This window comes from Dermacentor silvarum, chromosome 11, assembly GCF_013339745.2.
Source record: "Dermacentor silvarum isolate Dsil-2018 chromosome 11, BIME_Dsil_1.4, whole genome shotgun sequence".
In the NCBI taxonomy this organism is placed as follows: domain Eukaryota; kingdom Metazoa; phylum Arthropoda; class Arachnida; order Ixodida; family Ixodidae; genus Dermacentor; species Dermacentor silvarum.
Genome location: NC_051164.1, coordinates 97,175,199 through 97,200,931, shown reverse-complemented (window position 1 = coordinate 97,200,931; position 25,733 = coordinate 97,175,199). Strand labels below are relative to the sequence as shown.

At 47.6% G+C, this 25,733-nt stretch overlaps 1 protein-coding gene across 1 annotated transcript; it reads left to right on the top strand.

Annotated features, from left to right (window-relative positions):
• Positions 1-7,547: 7,547 nt before the first annotated feature.
• Positions 7,548-25,231, top strand: LOC119433866 (doublesex- and mab-3-related transcription factor A1). Its single transcript, XM_037701146.2, has 3 exons — positions 7,548-7,748; positions 10,190-10,607; positions 24,837-25,231. Exons 1-3 carry the CDS (start codon positions 7,548-7,550, stop codon positions 25,229-25,231), a joined length of 1,014 nt encoding a protein of 337 aa, XP_037557074.1.
• The last annotated feature ends 502 nt before the right edge of the window (positions 25,232-25,733 follow it).

Genomic DNA, 25,733 nt, shown 5'->3' with positions numbered 1-25,733 from the left:
ATTATAATATTTGAGAAGTTAGTTTATTAATAATAACTAATTTGCACTTACGTGAAATGCAAAAAAAAAGTAGTCTGACTTTCTCCAAGCGACGGCAAAAAACATTATACCTATAGGTTCTGGCCAGCTACGTGGCACTCTGATATTCTTAAATTTTAGCACACCTTACGTGGGACACCCTGTATACATGTGCGAATGTATTTTTTTTCTCTTTTTAAGTGCTCCCAAGGCACCATTCTACAGCTGTACGAAATGTGCATTTTTGTGGGAATGCGAAGTCATACACGTTGTTAATCATTCAGTTGTTGCAAACCCAGTGAAGTATGCATATATCTCTGTGGACGCTGAAATCAAATTTTCAGGATTATTAATCACGGTAATGCGAACATTCCTTCTTGAATTCAATAAATTTTACTCAGTCTAGTTCAGTATTTGAATAAGTAGATTATGTCGGCGTTCGCCATGTGCGAAAATTGTGATGATGATGATTTATCGACATCCCATTTCAAACGGCGCGGTGACAAATAGTCACCTAGGCTGTTTGAGTTAATCAGTTGTGCTATTATACATGCCTTTCATTCTAGCATTTTCGTATACATCTCTTTAATCCTTGTTCACTTCCTCATAACTTCTCTGCCTTCCTTGTACCGCTACCTATGCTTGTAAAGGATCCAGGCGTGTCAATATCTTCCCTGCTTTTTTTCTCTAAACGTCTCTTGCTCATCTCGACTGCTGACCGGGTGATGCTTTCATCCACTTTAAATCCACGCGGTTCTGGAAGGTGTACGTTACGTATATACGGGTCTCACTGGGCGAATCCCTCCGCATCATTCCATTAGCATGTGCTGAGTGGTCTGAGGATTTTTGCTGCAGCATACACATGCCTCATCTCGTTGTGCATGCATAACCAGGGCCTCTAGCGACCGCGAGGTGCAATCTGGCAATGAAATGCTATAAATTTCGCATAGGCAGCGGTTTCAATCTTAAGTGAAAGGGAGCAGATTGTAATACAAGTCCAGCTTTACATGTCGTATGAACTTAATTTTAAAGCTCTTGACGAGGCTGCTTGACGAGGCTGGCGCGAAATGCAGCATGTCGCATCTCGACACCGGCTGCAGCCGGGGCACGCCGCCGAACGCCTGATACGTCGGCCGCGCCTCGCGCTGTGGCGAGGGTAACCTGAGAGAGGGTGGTAACCTCGCCGAGCGATGACGTCACGTGTGCCTCTCGCACAGCTGGTGCGATTATAGGCGCTGTAGCCTAACCAAGAGCTTCAACAGCTCCGCTGTTATAACATGTACACAGTGACCCAACTGGTGTCAAACAGGTTCATTGAAGACCAGCCCTGTGGGACATACCTACGTTAACAGCCCGTATTTTAGACTGCACTGAAATTGCCACAGATTTTATTGCGATAGCAATTATATGGACACTCGAAAGCAGATTTCTGCCGTCGGCGTCGCCGTCGCCGTGAGGTTCCGTATGACGTCAATGGAGATGAAATCGTCGCCGCGCGCCGAACGCTGTATGTGCGAGTGAAAGGGCGCGAGGGGCGCGCGCTTTCACGGGGAGTGAACGCACGGCGCAGAACAAACGCGCGTTCTGCGCCGTGCTCGCTTAAGGGCTGCAGAAGTAGGCGTCTCTTTTCTCCTTTACAATCACCATATATGTAGAGCAAACGCGCCTTCTTCCGACGCGCGAGAGGCCATGGGGGAGAGGGAGGGAAGGGAGGCGACGTTTAGCTGCGGCACCAAGTGCCTATTTATATCAGAGGCTCCGGCAACAGTCACCAACGCCGCACGCATTTTGAGCGAACGCGGGCAAAACGCCGACGGCGTCGACAACAGTTCTGCGTGTTGCCGGTGCTGCTGCATGTCCAAGTTTATACAGCTGATAAAGCTGCTATCATTACTCCGTATAGCTCTCTTCAAGTTTGCTATCGCAATGTGGAACATCCTTACAGCAGCACCTTAGGGGTGTAGACCCTTTTACAGAAGCGTTTAGGTGCCGCCATCTTGGGCTAATAACGCTGCTGTTTTCTGTTTTTAACGACGAAGTTTACGGTACTACAGTCGATTCGCAAGCATGAAAACAGTTGTATAAATGCGTTCAGCGTTTCATGACTTCTCATAAATCAAGAAATTGTTTGTGTGAGAGCCCAAGGTGGCGGCGTCCATGAATCGAATATAAAATCGTCTATACCGCGTGCTTTTACTTACTTTAGACAGCCGGTCCGCAAAACCCAAAAGCTCAGTTCCATGAACGTGCAGTTTTCTAGAAGCGTATATAGTCACCGAATATGGCAGGAAAAGTCATCAACACGCGCCCTTCATATAGGAACAGCGCTCGAGAACGGTAAACAAGCGGTTCTGACTTTTATACTGCATATCAGTAGTTTTGCGATAAGGTAAATTAAACTTGCTGGCCATTTCGCACGCATCGACAGCGACAGAATATGTTTCTTTTTTCTGTCTTGCCGCATTCACCAGTTAGTCGAATAACTAAACCAATAAGCTTCACCAATATTAGTCGATGATAAAGTTATGTATATGTACGTGACTGTTTGTGCACATGCAGAAGTATCGAATTCTTCTGCACAGTGAAAGTGTTTTTATGACAAAATCAATGAAAAGCATAGCAATTTTACTTATCTATATCTTTTCTCCATCTAATTTTTTCTGTATAATCGAAATACTTTTTTTTTCGTCCTGTAGGCTTCTCCCGTTATTTTACGACAAAAAAAAGGCACTTTACTTATACAGGCTGAATATCCTTTTTCTGTAAAGTGTCCCTTTAGCAACGCGAAAGCCTCAAACGCCTTCCAACGAAGTCATGGAGACTTTAGTGGACACTGTCGAAATTAAGGACGCCACGACGAGCGCTTGGCTGTACGAATAGCATTTTCGCTAATACAGAAGTGCAGTTTTAACGCAGCTTAACTTATTACTCCTGTGGTATAGTTCCCATTTAAACGCCAAGCTACGCATAGCAGAACCACGAACTTTTTTTTGTAACATACCGACATGGTTCCATATTTAGACTTACTTTGCTCCGAGTAGTTATAGACTGTGTTCGGAGGACCGCTGCGCCTGAGCTGATACACCAGCGGGGTCAAATATAATGTCGAGCACTTTCTCTCCGTCACCAAACAGGAGACGTATCTCCTGACAGTATATCACGGAAGGCAGCAGACCGCAAAGCTAAACTCCCTGCCGGATTGAGCCCAGCAAATGGGATGACTCCACAGTTGTTGAAAATCTTGCTATAACATTTTTCTAGCATTGTAGGAGTCAAGGCGGAAAAAGGTGACGTTGTCTGTATATGTAGAAATATTACCAGCGTCTCATACAGTTATAAGAAAATCTCTTAAGAAGAAGCACAAAGCTGTACTGCAGGTATATAGAAAAGCGTCTAGTGACAAAATATACGTGGATGGGAATAGAGGACGTTCCTTCCGCGCACCCCATATGTAAGCCAGATTTGCAACAAAAAGAAAGGTCGCCGTTTTAATTCACTGCACTAGCAATTTTCGAGTACAACTATCTGATTACTGAATTCAACCGGGAGGTCAAGGCACTGCGACGATAAATAAAGGTAGCCGTGGTCAACACTTTGCAAAGTATTGTATTGCAAGAATTTGCTATAGTTAGGCTAGTTCGTTGATTTGCAAGTGTTGTTTATTTGGCCGGTGATTGAGGTTTTGGCACGTAAGACCCCAGAATATAATCTTATTTAGCCATGGAAGTGGCAATGCGCCTTTGATTGATCGACCGTTATAGTGACTTGACCCATGACTATAGTCATGCTTTAGCTTTGCTTTAGATTCGCTTTAACATAGCGAAACAGCGGCATGCAGTCTTCTCGAACAATCACTTTCGGGGATCGGATCACTTTCGCGAGACTCGGCGCTGGACGCATCAAAGTATATATGCCCGACACTGTTGCCGGCGGCACATATTGAAAACCTAGAAGGCACGGCGCCTTATCCACCGCGGTTGAACGCGATTGGCTGAAACGCCGCCGGCGATGCTCGACGCCCTTTGCAACCGCTGTGAAAGTACGCTGAGCCACCGAATTCCTTTTACGCTAACATAACCTATCCTAACGTAACCTAGCCTAACCTAACCTATTGTGGGCGACACGCAAATACACACACACACACACAAAAATTGGAGGACGCTTAAGCTTCGCCTTTGAGAGTAGAACGCGATAGCGTTATCGGGACCAGTTCGCATCGCATCGTTCGCATACGGCAAGTAGGCTTCATTCACTGCAACACGAAACGTGGGAAAGCCATCTTACGGAGGAGGGGAGTGAAAGGATTAATATGAAAGAATAGGGTTGTCAACTTTGTTTTCCTTTATGATCCAAAACTTCGTGTGCCATTTCCTTAGGAATCTATCTGGTCCGTTCTATGTAAGTTCCTTAGTATTTCTCTCGTCAATATTCTCATTTGGTGTAACACTGGGTAAACTGCTTGAGGTTATCGCTTGGCCCCAGCAAGCGCTCTCCTTTTCCAGAGATTGAACAGTACATTGGTACAGTAAAATTGTCCCACGGTTGGCAGCACTGTAGCAATACCACTTGTATGGTAATATAATAAACCCCCGCAGCTGGACTCGGCTCACATGTTACTTGTAGCTGCACAGTTCTTCACTGCTTGCGTAAAACGGCTAAGTAGAAATTCTGAGGCTAACAACTTCGCTGCCGACGTAGAGTTTTTAATTTAAGCACGTGTAAAATGCTAAATTATGTTGTTCATGTGGAGAAAAACAACGACACATGCACTATGGAGCCTCAAGATTATGACTGCACTAGGCAGCGCCACTGCAATGTATCCTTTAACACGACCCATATAGGGTGTCCCAGCTAGTAGTAAGTGGTTCGTGAGGAAAGGGAAAGGTTGACGCTATCTTCTGCAGCCCTTGAGGGAGCACGGCTCAGCGCCAAGTTTAGCCAAGCTCTCCAGCGAAAAGAAAAAGAAAGATTGTAAATACACGGTGTAAGGCGCGATTTTAACACCATAGGTCTTATAATTGCATTTTAGACCGTGTTTTACAGTGAAGCTGTATACCTCTCGTTGGTCGGAAAATGTGGCGTAAACACAAAACTCCATACCCCATACCAACTGTGCGATAGCTTCGCCGAGCTGGGGGGAGAGAGAGCTGAGAGAGAGAGTGAAAGCAGAGTGTAAAAATGGCATCGCGCAGCATAGCGGATGTGAGGTGGAGAGGAGGAGTGAGGCATGTGGTAGTGAGACGCGTAGAGCTGGCGCTGAGCCGTGCTCCCTCAAGGGCTGCAGAAGATAGCGCCAACCTTTCCCTTTCCCTCAAGAACCACTTATCATCGCGTAGAGCTGCTGCCGACGCCGACAGCGTTTCCCCGCGTTCGCGCCGAACGCGCCTGGTGTCCGTGACTGCAGCCGATGCCTCTGGCGGCGGCTCGGCAGGTTTCGACCAGAGAACTGGACACTATAGTTGCTTCCAAGGAGGATTTAAAAAAAAATGCAAAATCCTCCTTGGTTGCTTCCGAAAGACTGAAGCGAGAGCTAGGGACGCTGAAACCAAGCGTCGCGGAAGAGAACATCCCGAGTTTAGATTGAGTAATCGTAGAAAGTAAACTCATGGTACCCGACTCCATTTTTTAAATTATTGTTGTTGCTGTTGTTTTGCGGGCATGCAGTGTGATTGCGGAGTTGCTTTTTATTGGCTTTGGTTGCGACCCCAAAGGCGGTATGTAGAGGGGGAGGGGGAGGAGGAGAGGCCGTATAAATGTCTATATTTTAGAGTAACAATATGAAGAATAAACACCATTATTACCATGTATAAAAGGATAATATCATTCTCTGTTAGTATGGAAAAAGCTTAAAGACGCCCGGCACTACGCGGCACTACACGGCACATTCAAGCATCAACTCTCCCAGTATACATATATAGTGAATCTCTGTGTAGGTTGCAAACCGGAAACTCGCTTCTGGTTAACCTCCCTGCCTTTCCTCTCTCTATCTCTGAGTTGCATGAGTGCACCCCGGTGACCAGCTGTATCTTATTCAGAAATGAAGACTAATATGATAGCATATTAAAGGGACCGACAACCGCCCAGAACGTTTATTTATATTGGCGTAAATGAAAAGACCACGATTTGTAGTTTATACTAATCGAACACGTTGTCGCGTTTAAACTTTAATTTGGCAGAGGAAGCCGCAAGAAACGGTATGTCGGGGGCTTCGCTGTACAACTTTGGTACTAGAGCTGGATTCCTACCACGTGACCGCAGATTACTAAGTCGGCTGTGACTAAGTGCACCATATGGGTTGTTTAAACTCGCATTCTTTATAATTTATGGGCGTTTATGCTTTATTCTATGCGCATTTCGATCTAAGGAATGTTCACTCTCGTTGCCTACGCGGCAGTGAGCGGGAAGGGAGAACCATGGCGTCTTTTACTGCGTGGCGGAGCACATTACGCTGTTTCACATGCTTTAGTTTCTGTTAATGTAAAATCTCATCGCCAATTCATCTCTCCTGCTCTCTCAGGTTTGAAGAGACGACATGCTTCCGTGCGGCGACACGCTGAACTGGGCATCACGTGTAAAAATTAGAATTCATTCTCGTAAAAGCGAAAGTTTCGCTTTCGAAAGCTTGACGTCGCTCTGCTAAAAAGAACTAGGTTTGCCTTGTACACGGCCAAAGCAGTTGAGCTAGGAAACCACGAAAGCACGTAGCTATTATTGTAGCAATAATTGAACAGTTCAAGAAGCATGAACCATATGAACATCGGCTAGATCATCAAATAAAAGTTTAATTTCTTACTTATTGGACATCACTTGTCTGCTTCCCATCAATGCCGGCGTACGACCGCCATCACGCTCACCTCTCACTGTTTCCAGCATAGAAATGCTTAAACACCATGACGACTACAGATCGAAGAATGCCGATGTTATATATAAATACCTATATAAAGTAAGCTTTTGAAAAAAAACAATTGCTATAATATATAAAAGGGTAAACGGTATGTCTGTTAGTACAGAAAAAAAACGGCAAGGACGCCCGGCCCTATACGCGGCACATCAAGCACCAACTCTACCAGTATATGTAGTGATTCTCTGAGTGGCATGAATGGAGCCCGGTGAGCAGATGTATCTGATTCAGAAACTAATTAAGACTAATGTGGCTCACGTAAATGCACGATCTGTCAGCCTGCACTTATACGTGTATCGCGAAGCTGCTCCGAAATGTCAATTGAGGGCAGTAATGGAACGAACAAAACTCATTGCGCTCACATTATTCGCAACAGATGCTTCACTTTCCCCTGTATAGGGGCCCATTGCGTTAAAATCCCGAAAGAACCGGTCTTTCAGCGTCAGGCATAACTTTTTTTCTACACGAAAGAATGTCTGTAATTTCCTTTCGAAGTAATTTTACGTTGTAAAAATAGAAATGTTCAGCTTTTCGCAGTTCCTTTACTTTTCACAGTTATATTTTTCACAGTGCAATACGCGCAATGGACGCAGGATAAGCGGTGACGTAATCTCGCGCTCTTGGAGCGATGAGCGGCGGCGGCGGAGGTGCTCCGAGTCCCCCCGCATCGTCATCGTCATCGGCCGCCAGGAGGCCCAAGTGTGCGCGGTGCCGCAACCACGGCGTCATCTCGTGGCTCAAGGGCCACAAGCGACAGTGCCGGTTCAAGGAGTGCGCGTGCGCAAAGTGCAACCTCATCGCCGAGAGGCAGCGCATCATGGCCGCACAGGCAAGCTCTTCGTGTGCACTCTCGGAGATTTAAATATTCTGGGGTGTGACCTGCCAGAACCACGATCTGATTATGCGGTTGGCCGTAGTGGAGGACTCCGGGTTAATTTTGACTATCTGGAGTTCTTTAACGTGCACCCCATGCACGGGACGCGGGCGTGTTTTTATTTTTTTTTCATTTCGTCTCCATCGAAATGCGGCCACCGCGGCCGGGATTCGATCCCGCGACCTCGTGCTAAGCAGCGCAGTGCCATAGCTGCTAAGCCACCACGGCGGATACATAGTCTGGGTTCAGTTAAACGACACAAGGGACCTTCAGAAGGTGTGTACAACAAGTTGCGGGACATCAGATCAAATGATGTTAATGGGTTGACATATAGGAAAAGTAAACTTACAGGGAAACGTGCAGCAGAGGATTCCACAATCGGAGATATTGCACCAGAACCCTCAACAGCACTTACCCCCCCCCCCCCCCCCCTAAAAAAATATATAATAAAATAAAAAAAAAACTGAGTGAATGCAACAAAATAATTTTACGAACGAATGAAAGCTCCATAATTAACTCGAAACCAAGATTAAATAATATAATGCTATGAAATAACAAATAATTAAGAGAAAATACACATCAACTCCACTTAGACGTTAGTTGATGTCCAGCGCTTGTTATGTATCCTCTTGGCGACCCCCGGTGTCCTAGCGCTGAATAAGCTATGGATTCCGAAACAATGCAAACAGTGCAAGCCTGGTTGCTTTTGTTAGCTGTTCAATACAGCCAAACCGCGTTATAGGAAACGAGAATATTTGGAACTGTCGGCTATTTTGATCTCCTGTCAAATTTTCACAACAAATATCTGCATATTGAAATTTGTGTACCGAATCCCGCAGGGTACGAATGCTTATAACAAATTCCCCAGCGCCGGAGCACTCAGGCTTCGGACGCGTGCAGTAAGCGTCTCCAGCACACCGCCAGTAAGCTTTCATGTAGCAGGCGCTTGCAACTCTCTCCCCCCCCCCCCCCCTTCCTTCTTGAGCACTCATCCAAATTTCCTGTCCAATGTAATTGTCCGATCATTCGAACACGGTTATAACGAACTTGCTAATGCGCCAAAACTATTTCAGTATGTTCTATAATTCGATATGAACACGCATAGATTGCTTATCTTTGTTCGGCGACTGTTTTTCAACGGCTAACAACTGTTACAATGTTATCGCTCGGAGCAAGATACGCTTTCACGTATCGGAATATTCTCTAATGTCGTCGCCGATTTTCTAACGCGAAAGAATCTTGTCTAATCAGATTGCGTGCGCGGAGCGAGTAGTTGCGTACATACTGAATCATACTCGAGCATCAGTGATTACGCCGTAATGTAAGCTGTATCTTGTATAAATACTGACTCACTTGACCCACAGATCAGATTTCGACGACCGACCAATAAAGTCTGATAGCGCAGGACAGGGGTAAGTGTGGATGGATGCATGGGACAGACTCTCGCCTTGCAGTGAACATAAATAACCTGCTGCTGCTGGTGATGATGATGATGACTTTTCATCATCATCATCAGCCTATATTTATGTCCACTGCAGGACGAAGGCCTCTCCCTGTGATCTCGAATTACCCCTGCCTTGCGCTAGCCGATTCCAAGTTGCGCCTGCAAATTTCCTAACTTAATCACCCCACCTAGTTTTCTGCCATCCTCGATGGCGCTTCCCTTCTCTTGGTATTCATTCCGAAACTCTAATGTTACGGAATGAACTTGTCCTTTTACCTATTACTTATTTGCAACAGGCGAAGAATAGTTTACTACTGTCCCTCTCCGTCAAAGCAAAACTTACCGGCTTTCATCAAGCGGCTTCCATTGGGTAGCCGGTCTTCTAAGACTGCAGTGTAGTTAATAATAGAAAAAAAAAGAAAAGGAGCAGGGGACTTGCCTTCTTCAACGACAAGTCTTTGACGATTTTATGCCCTCCGGTCCTATTGGAATGTTGTCAACGAGCAGAGGCCCTTCCCCCATTCTTCTACACACATTTAGTCGAAGTTTCTGGACTCGCCCTTCCGCCTCAATGACTCAGTGGCTTGGCGCTCTACCACTGAGCCCAAGGTCGCGGTCTCGATTCCTGGCATCGGCGGCTGCATTTCAGTGGAGGCCAAAAAAAGAAAAAAAAAAAACGAAAAACAGAAAGGAAAGCGCTCGTCTACTTAGATTTAGGTGCACGTCAAGAACCTCGGGCGATAAATGTAAACCCGGGGGCCATATACACTATGGCGTGTCTCGTGGCACAAGTGTTAGCATGGTACGTTAAACGGCACGAATGACGCCCTCGAACAGTTACGTACTTCTCGGCTATATGTATATATATATATATATATATATATATATATATATATATATATATATATATATATATACATATCGGGCCATCCCGGCCGGCACGTGGACGCAGGTGGCGCTGAAGCGACAGCAGGCCGCCGAAGACGCCATCGCCATGGGCCTGCGGGCGGTGGCCACTGGCCGCTCTCTACCTTTCCTGCCCCCGGGTCCCATCTTCGGGCTCCCCCTGGCCGCCAAGGCCATGGCGCAAGCCAGGGGTTCCGGAGCCCGAGCCAAAGAAGCGGCGGCCAAGAGGGCAGCCCGCGAGGCCGCCAGGGCTATGCAGCAGCAACAGCAGCAACAGAGGCAACAGCGGCAGCAGGAGCAGCTGCATCAGGAGCAGCAGCAGAGGAGGGACGACGAGGAAGACCGTTCTTCTTCGCCGTTGTCCCCGGGACAGCCGCCGGCGCGACCACTGTCTCAACCGGCGTCCGTGGCTCCGGCGTCGACGCAACCGTCGCTGCAGTCGAGGGCGGAGGAGATACCTTCAGGTCAGATCCGTATAGGCATATCCAGTGTGAACTTGCGCGAATACGACCATAGCTCCTTGGTCACCGCATCGTTACTTGAGACGCCGCAGACGCTCTCATGGGAACCGTGTACGGTACGCACGCGCAGAAGCATAACGAATGTGGCGAAGAGTGTCGGTGGTGCGCAAACAGCTAGATATTTCCCTTGAGAGCCAGCGCTGTATGGGCATTGTGTTTCTTTCTTGTGTGTGAGTGTTCGCGCATAATTATATGAACTAGCATCAGCGTGCCGCCGTGTTAGTGGATCTTGTGATACCGTAGCCCATATTGAAGAATTGCCTCCGGAACCATGCGAACCACGTTTGACACTTCACTGTGGCATCCACACGCATAGCGTTTAGGCCTGTGTATAGTCAGTCGAAGCACCGATATTTTCGTACATACGAGGCTGTCAGAGTCCTAAAAACCGCCTGGGTCGTCGTTTGCAAGCAGTTGAGAAAGACTATAGGCGGGGTGTCTATGTTTTTTTTCTTTCAGTTCCTCCTTCCTCCTCCTCTTACAGTCCTCTCTCACGCTTTCTCTCCCCCTCCGGAAGGGAGCCCATTAAGGGACGCCGCTGTTTGCGCTGCTTTCAGCCGCCATGTTTGAGCGCCGCAAACACTGCCCGGGTGGTCTTCTTCTCTTCTTGGTCGGTAGTCGTCTGGAACGTCGGCATATATACGTCTGGATCGTGTGCACGAGTTTGCAAGCGGATCGCTGCTTCGACTGGGTCCGCTCCCTGCCGCCGCCGACTATAGCACACACGCGGCGGGCTACTTCTCGCGTTAAAGCAACCGGCCCTCCCTTGACGCGCACCGAAATTTGCCGCAGCCGAAAGCGTGTAGACGAGGCTTAGCGTGTATACGTTGCCGCGGATATATTCGAGGCTACTCGGGTTCGGCTTTCGTGGGCGTCTCTCTCTTTCGCTTCCTTCCCTCCAGAAGGCGCTCGCTTCGCTTTCGGTGCGATTCGGTTCCGGTGTCACCTGAAACGCCCTTCTTTCGACACTTGGGTGTAGACGGCGCTAACGTTTTCTTTTTCTTTCTATTCTTTCTTTATCTGTCTCTTTCTTCCTTTTATCTTTTCCGGACCGGACCGGACCGCGCACGTTGACGTCTTCTGGACCGGCGGGGGTTTCGAGTGTACGAAGGAAACATATTGGAGCGCTCTTGAAGCAAATCGGGTCCTTTAGCTTAGACAAGGCATGTCAAAGGAGACGGCGGGTCAGCGAGGGGAGTTTTTGACGGACGCGTTTCCCGGACGTTCGAGCCGGACTGCGGGCGAGAAATTTGTTTGACGACGCGGCAAGCGCTCTCGGGTGTGCAAGTAACTTCTTTTTATCACGCGTTTCAAACGTACCCAGCAAAATAGAAACAACGTGAAAGGAGAGTTTACAAGTATGGCTTCTTGGGCTAGTTGGTTAGATGCATCAGAGGTGCTCATAGCGCTAGAAGACATAGACAAGAACGAGAGAACAGGACGAGCCTAACTTTCAACTGAGTGTTTGCTGCTTCCGCATCGTTCATCACATTCTAAGCTGGTGAAACGAGCAATCTCTAATCTGTGTTTTGACAACGCGTTGCGCAAATCATGCCCCCATAAAATGTCTAGAAGCTTTGACATACAAAAAGAACGTCTATCGGACGCAGGATACCCTGACCACGTACTTGTACCAGTAGCAGAAAGTGCGTTAAAGAAGTTAAAGAAAGAGAATGGCACGCACATGAGTAGTAGGGACAACATGAAAAAGGTTGTTGTGCCGTATTTGCATAACGTATCGCACGCTCTAAAGAAGCTTAGACGAAAGGTTAAAGTAGATGCAATATTTTCCGCTCCGCAGAAATTGCTTAGCTTATGCAGTGCCACAGATCCGTTTGCCACGAAACGCGCAGGTTGTAAAAAGAATCATGAGCCACCTCTTGCGTCGTGCGTAAAGAATGTTGTGTATCGCCTTCCGTTATCGTGCGGGAAAGTTTACATTGGGCAGTCTGGGAGGTGCCTGAATGATAGGTTAAGAGAACACAAACAAAAATTGAACCGATACCGAGATGGTCATGTTTCTGTGAATTGCAGTGATCGTGGGTGCAAACCCTTGTTCAAGAAGTGTTCTGTTTTGTATAGAAATGTAGGTAAAGTTACGCGAGAGGTTGTTGAAGCCACTCTGATAGCGATGGCCGGTGATAGCTACATCAGCTCCCCTTCAGTTGCTCTGACTACAAATGAATTTGCGTTCCTGGATGCGGCCGGTTTTCATGTGCGACGATTGGGCCTTTTCTGTATGCGGGCCTACAAATACGGTTGTTCCTCGAAATAAACACTCAGTTGAAAGTTAGCGCTCGTCCTGTTCTCTCGTTCTTGTCCGTGTCTTCTAGTGCTATGACCACCTCTGGTGAAAGGAAATACACAGATAGTGCGAGAGCCGGTACTGTCTATAGCCACACGAAAGTGAACACGATGACATACTATATGAGCTGCGTGTAATTAAACACGATGCAGTTCCTAACCGCAAAAATCTGTTTTGAATGAAAGATGTCAGCGTGAGAGACTTCACTGCGTTGAACTAAAATAAGTGAATGTTATTGCCACTCGCTGTTCGTAGATGTGTGCACTGTGCAGTTCGACTGCGAAACGTCAGTGTAAGTGCATCGCGACTGCACTTGGGTATTGTCATTAGCCTCCGAGAGCATCGGCGCAGCACTCAGGCCGGATAAATGATTAGGAGGTAGGTAGGTACGTTCACTAATAGTGCAGAAAATCGCACTATTAGTGAACGCGGCCACTGATTTTTTGCTCGTTGGTGCGCCTAACGTTGAAAGCTATCCTCTGTCGAGTCTCGTACCGGCATCATGCGTGCGGTAAATATATATATATATATATATATATATATTTCAATTGTGAAGGGATTGCGTGAACAAACCTACTAACTGTTCCCAAAGATTTCTCGAAGTTTACGAATTCGGCCTTGTTCAACGATTGCGCGAATGTCCGCGTTAAGTTTTACCAGAAAATGTTTCTCTCATTGTTCTCTGAACCTTCCGTTGAACGCCTACTGATGGTGAAAGGACGTCAAAAGGGTACTTGCATCAGGCAAGTTTATGCAGATAAGTCCCCGAAGCAGGCGAAATCGGCAGCAGCGAAGTCGCTGAAAAAAGTCACTTTTTATCTAAAAACAATGTGTTGCTTCTCAGGCTTTGTGGTTCCTGTTTGGTGCGGCTTGTGTGTTTCGCTAAAATTAAATCATCATTAATAAGTTGCGTAGGCATGCCATGAAATCTGTGTGCTCAGGGAAAGCTTTCAAAAGAAATACGCGCTATATCTCCTCTCCCGCCGTCCCAACTCGGTGTCTTGTATAGGTGGCATTTTTACGAATCTTTACGTTGATAGGTTGGCAGGGTACGCAAGGGTTGCTAAACATGTCTGCATATACCGTGGTGACTTCGCGGTTATTTGGCGTGCTGCTGCTCAACAATATAGGGCGGGTGGTTTGATTCCCAGTAATGGAGACAATCACTCTAACAGTGGCCGAATTTCATCGCATGGCGTACGAAAAAAAATACATTATAAAAAACAAAACAGAAAGTGAGCACTGGTGCTGATTATAACTTCCAATCCTCGAATAAACACCACAAAAATGTATAAGGTATTCAGCTATATAGACAGGCATAACATGCATATGCCAAACACTTCTTCCTGTAGTACATGTTCGGCAAAAAAAAAAAAAAAAAAAAAAAAAAAAAAAAAAAAAAAAAAAAAAAACGTGACACTGGAAGGTTAGTGGCCACACTCGATTACCGTAACTCCCGAGGCCTATTTGTTTGAAATCACGTGGTGCAGCAGTTATACGATCCAAGTCGAGTTTCAGAGCTGTGCAGTGGATGGCAGCTTGAGAAGTCATGCAAACTTTTACAGCGTTGCGTTCTGCGCATTTAACCAAGACTAGACTTCCATTTGCACTGGAAGGTATTGGGGAGCGAGCCGTGTGTGGGTAATAAGGAATTCCCCCGATGTATTGACAAAGACAAATTATCCGCCAACTGTACTGTCGCGATTGCCCTTATAAGGTGTCGCTTAAGAAACGAACGTGCTGAAACTTTTCAATAGCGGTCTTCGCCACTGGAGTGACCAGATGTTTCTTCGACTGTCCAAGAAGTCCAGTTCGCGGTAAAACGCCCATGAAAGTATACTACTATACATAAAACATGGGGTTGTCCAGAAGCCGCTCGAAAGACTGTCGCGCGCCTCTTCTCCACGGAGGCTCGCTTTCATCGGCTGTCAGTCGCGTATCGAATCCCTGTCACATAGCCGAGCGCGAAAAAGGCGGCGAGCTAGGGCTTCGATCCACCGCTTGTGGCAGCGTGGGGCAAAAAACTCCGGCGTTCGGGAGGGGCCGACACGGAGCAAATCCGGTTACGAAGCCGCAGCCAGCGGCACCGCGCGGCAGATTGCGCTTGCGCCACCACCGCCTCCCGCCGACATATCCTCCGTTGGTGCCAACCGACACCCATATATACACACGCTTTCCGCCGCCGAGTCGGGAGACGGGAAAGGGGGGGTAACCGCTCGATGCTAACCCGGTTAGGGGACCACTCGAAACGCAGACCGCATGCCGAGAGAGATGAAGTGAGAACGCGGTCGACGGTTTGGGGTGGGCTGGGTGGAATCGAAATAAGGATCTGCCGCGCGCAGCGTGGATATTCAGAAGGGCGAGGAAGGTTTATCGTATACCCGACCAAGGTTGCCTTCGAGCGATGGAAACGCACCCGGGAATGTGCGCTGCATATCTGTGCCGTGCGCGCCTGTATACACGCATATCGAACGGAGACGAGGTTGAAGTGCGGCAAAGTATGAGACGGAAAGCAGAGAAGTACTGCAGCTCTGGAGATGTTATATATATATAGGAAAGACGAAGGCTCCGTATACATCATACAGACCACGCCCGTAGCATCGTCGGTTGCCTTTGCGGCGAACGAAACGCGAATGACAAAAGTACGTCGCAGGCTTGTGCCAAGTACGTGTGCGTACACATATCGAGCGGGAATGGATGTATTTATCATGCCGCTCACCGAGGAGACGCTGCCGCGGGGGGGTGCTTATACACACGGCGCGTCGAAGGGTGCTCGTAGGAATTGTAATGCGGACGGTGCTTCTTCGGGGTTTCCACTGCAGACTGCAATATATGCGCCTTCCTGCCGGCGCGGCCAACCCCCTCCCTTTCCCTGGTTTCTTTTGTTTTCGTTACCATGTGTGCCTATGCGTTGCGAAAGCGCGTTTCCTTTTCGCTATTCCGAAAGGCTACGCTCCGAGGCGTTTATTTTTCGGCGGGATAGCTCCGTTGCCTTCAGGGTAGGCTTCCAGCTATAGCTTCATCAAGAAGGCACCCTTTTTCACTTTTTTTTTCCTGATAAATTCTCTTTCTCTCTTTCGAACTGTGGGTTGAGCTGATCATCGTGGACTATTGTTAAGCCTCAAAAGACCGGTTAGGGACGTGTTCTTGATCTACTTCAACGAGTTAGAAGGCGCGGCTCCTTTAATGCGCTGAAACCTCAATTTAACGAAACCGGAGAGGTCCAATGATTATTCGAATTTCGTTAAATCGAGCACTTCGCTAAATCGAAAGCACTTAAAACGTTCACGCGGATAACATAAATTTTTTTAAGAGCGAGAAAAAATGTAATGCTTGCCTGCGTATGCAGTCATCTTATAGACAATGAGCCTAGTAAGGTCCTGTTGCATTCTTTCACAGGATCGCCAAACCTTTTCTTAACAGGTCAATGACATCGATCACCTGAATCGAAGTCCGGCCGCGCATAAGTGGTACGATTGGTGGGGAACATGTTGCGTCACGGTTGGACTCCGTCCTCGCCGTTATAGCTTTGCCTATGTGTGTTGTGACGGGCTTTAGATTACCACACTTGATAAGTGGAACTCGTGTGGAGCAATTACCGGTAGATTTTGCTAGGTTAGGTCTGCCTGCTGCTAGCAACAGAGCGGCTTCAGAGCTATTGCATGAACCCGTTTTAACCCTTTGATATCAAATCTACATTCGCGTATTATGATGGATCATGTGATTAAATGTGTCGAAGTTGCGTAATTTTATCCTGAGGCACTGCTTACTCAGTTGAAAGAGAGTCAGAGTGGTCGGATGATACCTTGTGCATTTTGTAGTTAGTCTTGATAATTACGGAGCTATTAAATGTCAACTTATTGCACAGTCAGACATGTATATGGCTTTTCTTCATTGAAAATGATTCAACCACCGGCTCAAAGCGCATGAGCAAGTTAAATATACTTGCTGCAGACATTAGGAAAAAAATGCAGATCCGACACAAAGATTAGAATGAGAAGCTAAGCTTTCGGGAAGCGGTTAAATAAATGCCATGCAAATTATTATGCTCTGCACAGCATACGAGAACGAAAACAGGCGAAAGAACCAGAGAAAGCTAGTCGTGTTAAATCGGCAGAAAGAGTTAAATAAATGAATTCTGTTTGTTAAAGGGATGATGTGCTTAGAGGCGCATATATATCCTTTGCAGGGAGTATATTTAAGTATAGGCGTTTGATTTTTTTCGATGCGTAATTGTGTAGAGAAGAGAGCCCGCAACTAGAACATCTATACAGGGGTAGTATAGATAGTTATACGTATATGCTGACTCGATATATGTAAGATGTCTGCTGTGCAGTATTGAAGCCATCTTGTACAATTATGTAGTTTTCACGAAAAGGAAGTATTTGGTAGACTTCCTGAGACAGCGCTACAGCAGCAAAATTTGTAGCATAAATTTAAAACCCATTTTATACCGTTACCAGATTTAAGCGTTCACATAAATACAGCAAACCTAATGAAAGAAACGTTTTCTTGTACAAAATTTAATTTGCTTGCAGTACGTGGCGCAAGACAACTTGCCTTGCAGCCATCAAACTAGTTCTGGCAATACTTTTGGTCTTTGCACTGTTATTATTTGGCAATTAACGCGTTGATTAAGCTACACCAATTTTGAAAGAGAATTTAGTAACAGCGTGTATTTTTTAGTTTAACATTGCTAATGCTACAAACAAAAAGGCATAAAACAAGGTATGTGGCTCCAAATTGCTAACTGCCATTGCTGATACCGATGCGCAATGACACGACGCCACTGTATAAGGGACTGCTTAGAGTTTTGCAGCGAATCTGTTAAGGGTAGTTGCACAGCCGTTTTGATTAGGGTCACTTGGAGCCTACACAGTGACTCTAACCAAAACAGTGAATCTACAGGCTCCATTTAGGGAGACTATAGATTCACTTTAGGGAGTATAGGCTCCCTTTAGGGAGCCTATGCAGTAACTCTAGTTTTGGTGCCGCGAAGGCCGGCATGCCGACAACGCACGCCGGCAACGAAACCAACTTGAAAGCGTCACAACGGCCGTTGAGGCTACCGCCAGGGCGTCGGTGACGAATCATCAGCTGCCGGCAAACACAAACCCATTGTACTGAGAACTTGCTCACACGGCTTCTCTGTATTCGATGTATTAGTTGCTCTGATTGGCATACACATCTGCGAAGGATTTTTAAATGCGAAGCATCTTTTTGCCTAATCGGAGCTAAGGTCAGATGGAAGCAACTTTATTTAAGAGAAATTTCAGGGCTTTGTAGATAGCCTCTTGTCTGGGGTGACTTCTTCCGCCCAGGCAATGATTCCTTTTTGTAGTTTTTCTTCGGGGGACCGTATTAGGGTCTCCCATGTCGTTTCTGAGGGAGCTGCCAGAAGCTCTCTGGGTGGGGGAAGGCCCTCGCATTCCCAGAGGATGTCGCTTTGATTTGCTATGACATTTTTATCGCAGTTTTTGCATATTGGGTCGACCTTCCCATCTGGGAAGATCGCTAAGTGATGAGGAGTGGTAAGGGTGTTAGTTTGAATTCGGCGGAGGATAGTTGCCTTCGTTCTCGTGAGGTTGCTGTGTGGTATAGGGTACATTCTCCTGTCCTCTTTATATACGTTGGTAAGTTCGTTGTCTACCTCTGCCATCGAGGAATCCGGTTCCGAGGAGAGCGTGACTCCGGTTTGTTAACCCTCGGGCCACTTTATGCGATTCCTCGTTGCCGGTCAGAGCCAAGGTCAGAGCAAGATCACGCGCAAGGCTGCGCCTAAAAATGTGGGCCGCCGATCCCGGAGGCGGTGCCACTCGAAAAGCCGCCGGCCATAGCGCAAATACCGGATGTAATGTGAATTTAGGTGGTTCGATTGGCCAGTATTGGATATAGTGCAAACAAACGCCGGATATAGTGAGAATTAGGGTAGCCCCATTGGCCGCGCCGAACATAGTGCAAACAAAGCATTGAATAGTGTGCGAATTAAGGCGGGCCCGCTGTGCCAGTGATGCACGTGAGCGCCGATTTGAGCTCTGACAGCAACACGCCGTCGTTGTCTTGCTGTCGTTTCTATTCCGTCATCGTCATTTCATTGCCTTCATTACATTGGGATCATTGTTTCGTTATCTTGTCATCATCTTTCCACCGTTTTTACTCTGTTGATGCCAATAAGTTTTGTCATATTGTCGTTATATCACGCAGTGTTCGAGGCTTCGTCGTCATTCCGTCGTCGTCATTGCTGCATTGTCAACATGCCATTGTCGACATGGCGTCGTCATCACAAAGTCGCCATCATGCCGTCGTGGTCTTTCCATCGTCGCCATTATTTGCGTACATTAGCGTCGCCTATACTTCCCGGAAGCACTTCGCATGGCATAGATAATCATCAAGGATGCTTCCTGCCCCAATTAGTTTTTATTCAAGGGGCCAGCATTGGGGGGAAACATGGATTTTGACCAATCACGCGAAGGCAAGCGAACGGTTCGCTTTCCGAACCGTTTCAAGATCCCGCCCCTGATGCGTGAAAGAATAACGCCAGATCCAGCGCACTTGTTGGAATCTGCGTTAGGCGAAGCTTTCTTGCAGTGTTTCGGTTACGTGCTATGCAAGGATACACGTGACGCGTGCGTATTTAATTTCCAACCGATCTAATTATTTCCACTTTGTGCTTAAATGCAAACACGAGGTCACGGGGCCTTATGGTGTAGGTATGCGACGTGGATGCTGCGATGACCTGCAGGCTAACGCGACGTTTTGCGAATGGTGAACAAAGCGTTGCGAGCAGAGGCGCACGTACAGAGAAGTACGGAATATGACGATGCGTTGTACAACGCTTCAGAGCCTCTGACGAACACGTGGTTACCCACTCACTTTCTTCAAGCCTCAGCGAACATCTCCCACTGAGTCTTTTCGGCGTGATGTTGTTTGGGCCTTTTGTAAGTGTCGTTTGTCCTGTAGATGTTGTTCGTGTTTTTCCTCTCCGTCAACAGTTGTATGGGCAGCGCTAAACTTTCGCTTCAGGACTATCACGCTCTCCCCGCTGCCGGCGCTCCTCATCATGCCAGCGTTGTGACAGCGAGTGCTCGCATGTCATCGAGTGAAATCGGTTCATGTTTTAGTCCTTGGGCGCGTGACGTCACGTTTATTGATAGCCAGTTAAGCGAATCGTTGCTGCATGTCACACAGCCTTCAAAACTACAAACCCGATTTCGTGTAATTGTCTAATACTTTGCTGTCGTTATCAATGTTACTGCATTTTGGGGCGAAACTGCGACTTTTTATCGCACATGTGAGCACAGAAGTATGTATCTCCTTACTTATTTTTTTTTCAAACAAAGAGAGAGGGGAAAGATGAAGTCAAGGGTCGTGTTTATCGCTTATCTAATTGAAAAGATTTGTGTATAAATTGCCATCGGCTGGTGCGTCTGTACAACCAAAAAAGCAGTGAAAGGCGGCGGAAAAGGGAACCGCGTAACTGCAGTCCGCTTTCCCCGCTTGCACCTAACCCACGTGCAGTGCAGTGATCTTTGCAGTGAACAGGCTTTTCAAGCTACAGCATACAATAGACCTTTCTCAAAACGGCGTGCCTTTTTAAAACGACCACCTGCAGTGTAACATGGAGTTGCGTGTCCACAGCAACACTTCTATAGGTGGTGTTGGTCCACAGCAACGCCACCTAGAAGTGTTGATAGGCAGGGAACCGTGTGTGGAGTCCCAAGGAGACTACTTTGAGGGTGATTAGGTTTCCAAGGCTCCAGTTATGCCAGTTTCTCATTTTCTTTAGCCAAAGGTCGGATACCTTTCTAACAGACCCCGTATATATATAAAAAAATGTCGCAGAAGTTCGCCCGAAAGCCGAAGCATCAATTGCGATAGCAAATTAGTAGAGAGCTATTCGGAGTTGGGATAGTAGTTTTATCGGCTGCATAAACTTGGACACATTCGCTTACTAAATGAATTGACAAGCGTGGTTTCAGCGCGCACAAGCAAACATGAATAGATCACACTGAATGACCGCAGACAACGACTGTCAAAACGCTGGCAGCAAGCGCAGCCGCCGCAGCGGGCGAAGGTTCGTGCGGTCTATCGCTTCAACGGAAACTGAACGGTGAATGCACAGCGCATACAAAGGTTAGGGCCGTGTGGAGATAAGAGACGGTGCGGGCGACCGCCATAGCCGGGCAAAGTACGAGCGCAGTTGTTGGCAGAGTAGAAGCTGCGCCCCCCCCCCCCCCTCCCTCCCGCGCTGCCTTCCTGCTTTCTTGCTTTCGCGTGGGAGATTGAGTGGCCAGCTCCCCTTGCGCCCGGTTGCAAGATATGCCTTTGGTGCCACCGCACAGCGTCGCCCCGCCTCCCTCCCTCCCATACCCCCACGTCCTTTCGCGCGACGGTCGCGTTTGCTTTCTGCCGTGCGTTCGCTCTCCATGATAGCGCGCGTCCCCCGCGCACTCGCGCATCCGGCGCGCGGGGGTGATTTTATCGCCCTTGGACTTTATACGGAACCTCACAGCGACGCCGACGGCAGAAATCCGGTGGAAGTGTCCATATAATTGCTATCGCAATAAAAAGACAGATGTTGAGCGTTCGCCTCTAGCATGCGCAGCTGGCCTCCCTCGCTTCGGTGGCGTGTCTGATCGACAGCACTTCTAGGTTGTGTTTGTCTGACGCCTGGCGCATGCATCTGGAGCGTCTGGCGTGTCGTTGATTTGTCGCTAGGTAACGCAACAATTGGCGTGTCATTGACTTGTCGCTAGGTAACGCAAGAAACTTAAGTCGCAAAGTACAAATTAATTTATGTACGCAACGCTTTTCCAGTTTTAGCGGCAAATAATAAAAAATAAAACGTCTATTAACTTCATTTCAAATTTTTTTTCGATACTCGCGTCAGCTAACGACTGGTATCAATACTAGCGTGACGTATTTCCTGTTGCCAGTTTTCGCCGAGTGTCTGCTCTTGCTGAATTTCTTTCTCGATAGTGGAGTGCTTGAGCACGACCCTCCTCTTCTGCCGCTTCCCTCTCCCCCTGGGACGGCTGTGGGAGAACGCTCCGGCAGCGCTGTAGATTTAACAGTGCTGTTCTCTACGGAATCACGCAACGAAAGAAACAGCAAACGCTACCTAAATGTCCTTACTGCAACAAATATATGTGTGCCTCAAAGCGCACATTAGTTTAATAAAGCAAATACCATTCTAAAAACGTGGCGCCTGTTCACCTACATCGATAATCAGCGTCGATGGTTTCTGTACAATTTTTTTATAGACTTGTCTGCATATACTGTCTACAAAAACACACACACACACAAAAAAAAAAAACGGTTTGCCCGTTTCATAAGAGAAATGCAGGCTTTATCGAGATGCTGGAGATGTTCACCTGGCTGGCCGCCTTGCAGGCGACTCTCCAAGTGTATACCACAGTGATAACGTAAGCACACAGACATACACATATACAATAACACTATTCACAAAGTTTAGTTAAGGCTTATAGAGTCTTATAAAAACACTAGCAGCGCCCAAAAACGCGTGGGTATTGCTCTTCTAGGACCGAGGGTGTCCTTCAGCTACAAGCTCAAGTCGCGCTACAAGTTTAGTGGGATCTTCGGAGATCGTACCTCAGACAATAACGGCAGCAGTCCCATAGACCACGTTATAATTTCTCCGAAACGTCACACACAGCGTCCGTGCTCATTTGCCCACTGAATTTTGCACTTAATGTTGTTCGTGTAGGACACTTTAATTCGGCATGATGCAGTGAGCTATAGACACGCTTTATCTTACCTATTGAGACCTCGCGGCACATCAAACTCACAAGAAAGGACGATTTTATAGAGGGTTTCATTCCGATGACTTGCGTGACGCAAGTCATCGGAATGAAACCCTCTATAAAATCGTCCTTTCTTGTGAGGGTGCTGGGACCGCCAAGTGACTGGAATCTAGAGCTGTCGTGTCTTTTCTTGATAGCGGTATATATTTGAACTGATCCTGTCGAAGAGTTCGTGGCTCTGGCAGAGCGCTCAGCCTGAACGTTGTCTTGTATACCGCAGTGGGTGGGTAACCACTGCGACACAATGGTGTGATGCAGTGGCCCGCAGGCGCCTGATGTTTATGAGAGCTGTTCCTGTGCGCGGGGTGACATCAGAGATTGCAGGGCCGCTCGTGAGCCGGAGGGGAGGACCCGAGACTCAGTAGTGTGTCTAATTCCGTGCAATGTGGTCTGTAGCTTTCAAAACCAATTTTTTTTGTTGAAGAAAGTCTACAAGAAATAGCAGGCGAAATTGTGAGGGAATAAGTCCACGAGCTTTCTGTGCATATTCTATAAGGTGCATAGCCAAACATTATATTATTGCGAGCATCTGCGTGAACTGTGTGATATTGTACCCTGAAGACCTTAGGTATCACTTAGGGAAGACAGTAGGAACGGAAATACGCACATGTAATAACGCAGTAGGAACAGGAAATATGGTTATGTGCATCCCAGACTGATCATATCTACTATATGGTGGCGGGAAAAAATTGGCGTTGTGTTCAAAAGCAAGCGCCGCGCCGGTAAGGTGGTTTCATTCTTGCCAAGCCATAAGAGTGAAAACCTGACCTGAAGGTTATGTCAAACGCCGTAGAATAGAATCACAACGCAGCTCGAATCGCCTATTATTAAAAATAGGGGATCCGAGATACATTTATTTTTGCTGCCCTACATGTATAGCGGGCCAGTGACGACATCCAAATTTGCGGAATAATGACCATTAAGATTCGTAAGTAAAAAATTAATGATTAACTTTTTAACGCGAGTGATTGTAGAGGGTATGTTGTGGTTGCAGAATTGAAGTCGGTCAGTACACGAAAGCATAACGTTTTGCTAGAAACTTTGCGCTTGCAACGCCAAAGTGAAACATTTTACACCCTTGAGGGTTCTTGGTTTGTACACAGGCAAAGACCCTCGCTCTTAAGGGGTAAGAACTAGTTGTTAATGGGAACAAATTAGCTTTTCTTTCTGACGACAGCTTAAGGTAACTAATGATAGCTGCGAAAGGGGTCAGGAGAACTGCCAGAAATAGACTTTCTTATAATAGTTATCGCAGCCGAACTTTATTGTGAAAACGTTTTACTGTATAGGCGCTTTGACAGATGTACAGCCGCCTTACAGCAGATTACAACGCTGCTGTAAATCTGTCAAAGCGTCCAGAACGAGTCAATCACTGTCACCACTGTTGCTTTTCGGTTTGACGTATATCTTATATGCATCTCCCCCCCCCCCCCCCCCCCCTTTCCTAAGTGTCTCGAGCTGTCAGTCGCGTGACAATTTTACGCACTACATAAAAGTGTTTTTCCGAGCGTGAAAGATGTCCGCGAATACACGCAAAATTGCCACGCGACTGACAGCTCGAGACACTTAGGGAAAAAATGTGTTTGTGTGAGGGGGTCTGTGTGTATGTCCACCTCTTGAAACGTAGGCCAGCCTTTCTGAGGTACCTTATCTCGCTTTGCAACTTTTTTTCTTTTTTTTTTCGCTTGGGTTGCCACGCGGCATAACGTCATAATGGAAGTTAAATATAAACGTGCAAGCCCGTTTGGTAGAGATACTACAGCAGTGACTTAAAAAAAAAATACGTTGTTCATAATCCATCTTTCGTACTCTTCTACTTCAAGTTTGTAACGTTTATACCACATTGAGACAAAATATTGTACTGTGGTCTACCATGTTGTCTACCACCGGCTACCGTAACTGCGTAACAACATGGTACCGCTAATAAAGTTCAGCAGATAGTATTGCGCGTTCAGTCGTTGCCTCCTAGATCGCACCGGTGTACCGGTATGATCTCGGAGGACATTGTTTAGTCAACTCGAACTATCCGTCGCCCCGATGCAGCGGATTCGGGCAGCCCGCTGTCCCCTGCTCCGCCGCTTTCCCGCATCGCCTTGCCCCCATCGGAGCGACCGCCGGCCGGATTTCTCCAGGACGTGCTGCGCGGATATGAAGGTGGCGCCGCAAGCGGCGTCGGCGCGAGTGACTGGGTGCGCGCCTTCGAACGCCTGCACCACTCTTCTCCCGGCGCACGGTCGGCGTTCCGCGCGCCGGTTGCCGCCGCGGCTGCCGCAGCTGCCGCCGCCGCCGCCCAGTTCTGGAGGCCTCCGCCGGGCTGCCTGCTGACGCCGGCCTGCCCGCTGTTCCTACCGGCCTGCCCGCCGGGGTGTCCGCAGTGCGCGCCGCTCTTAAGCCAGGCGTGGGCGCTGGGCGCCGAAGCCGGCATCAAGCACGAATGAGGCGTGGCTGAAGGAAAACGCGTGGCCGCACACTGCAAACACTGTCTCCCCGCCTGCGAGCCCGGCTCTCCGACGAGGGGAAAGCTGTGTCGCTTGGTTACATACGACTACACTTCTACCTGGAGCGTTACATTTAGTGGTGCAATGCGTGGCAAAGGATGTGATGCCGCTGACGCCCTACTGCTTGATCTGAAGACAATGATTGTGAGCATCGGCAGCCGCAGTGGAGCCGCGCGCCATGTAGTATTCATCCCGGTACACTGAATCGTCGCAGCTGTTGTGTTACTATTCATCTGGCTGTGCTGCACAGTTCAGCTCCCGCACAGAAGGGTAGACGTATGTACAATTCCTGAGGCTATTTACTGCTGGCGCGGGAAAACACTTGATGGAGGAGGACGAGGGATGCCAGACACTGGAATGAGCGTAGATCGAACAGGGTCATTATCATCGATTGATCACTTTAGAGGATGGCTTCACTTTCGTGTGACGTAACTTATTGTGC

Excerpts from the sequence above, each read along its gene's own strand:
- LOC119433866 (XM_037701146.2), top strand. The coding sequence starts at position 7,548 with ATGAGCGGCGGCGGCGGAGGTGCTCCGAGTCCCCCCGCATCGTCATCG. Across the intron at positions 7,749-10,189 it reads AGCGCATCATGGCCGCACAG|GTGGCGCTGAAGCGACAGCA; the intron begins GCAAGCTCTTCG and ends ACGTGGACGCAG. Across the intron at positions 10,608-24,836 it reads GGCGGAGGAGATACCTTCAG|CGGATTCGGGCAGCCCGCTG; the intron begins GTCAGATCCGTA and ends GCCCCGATGCAG.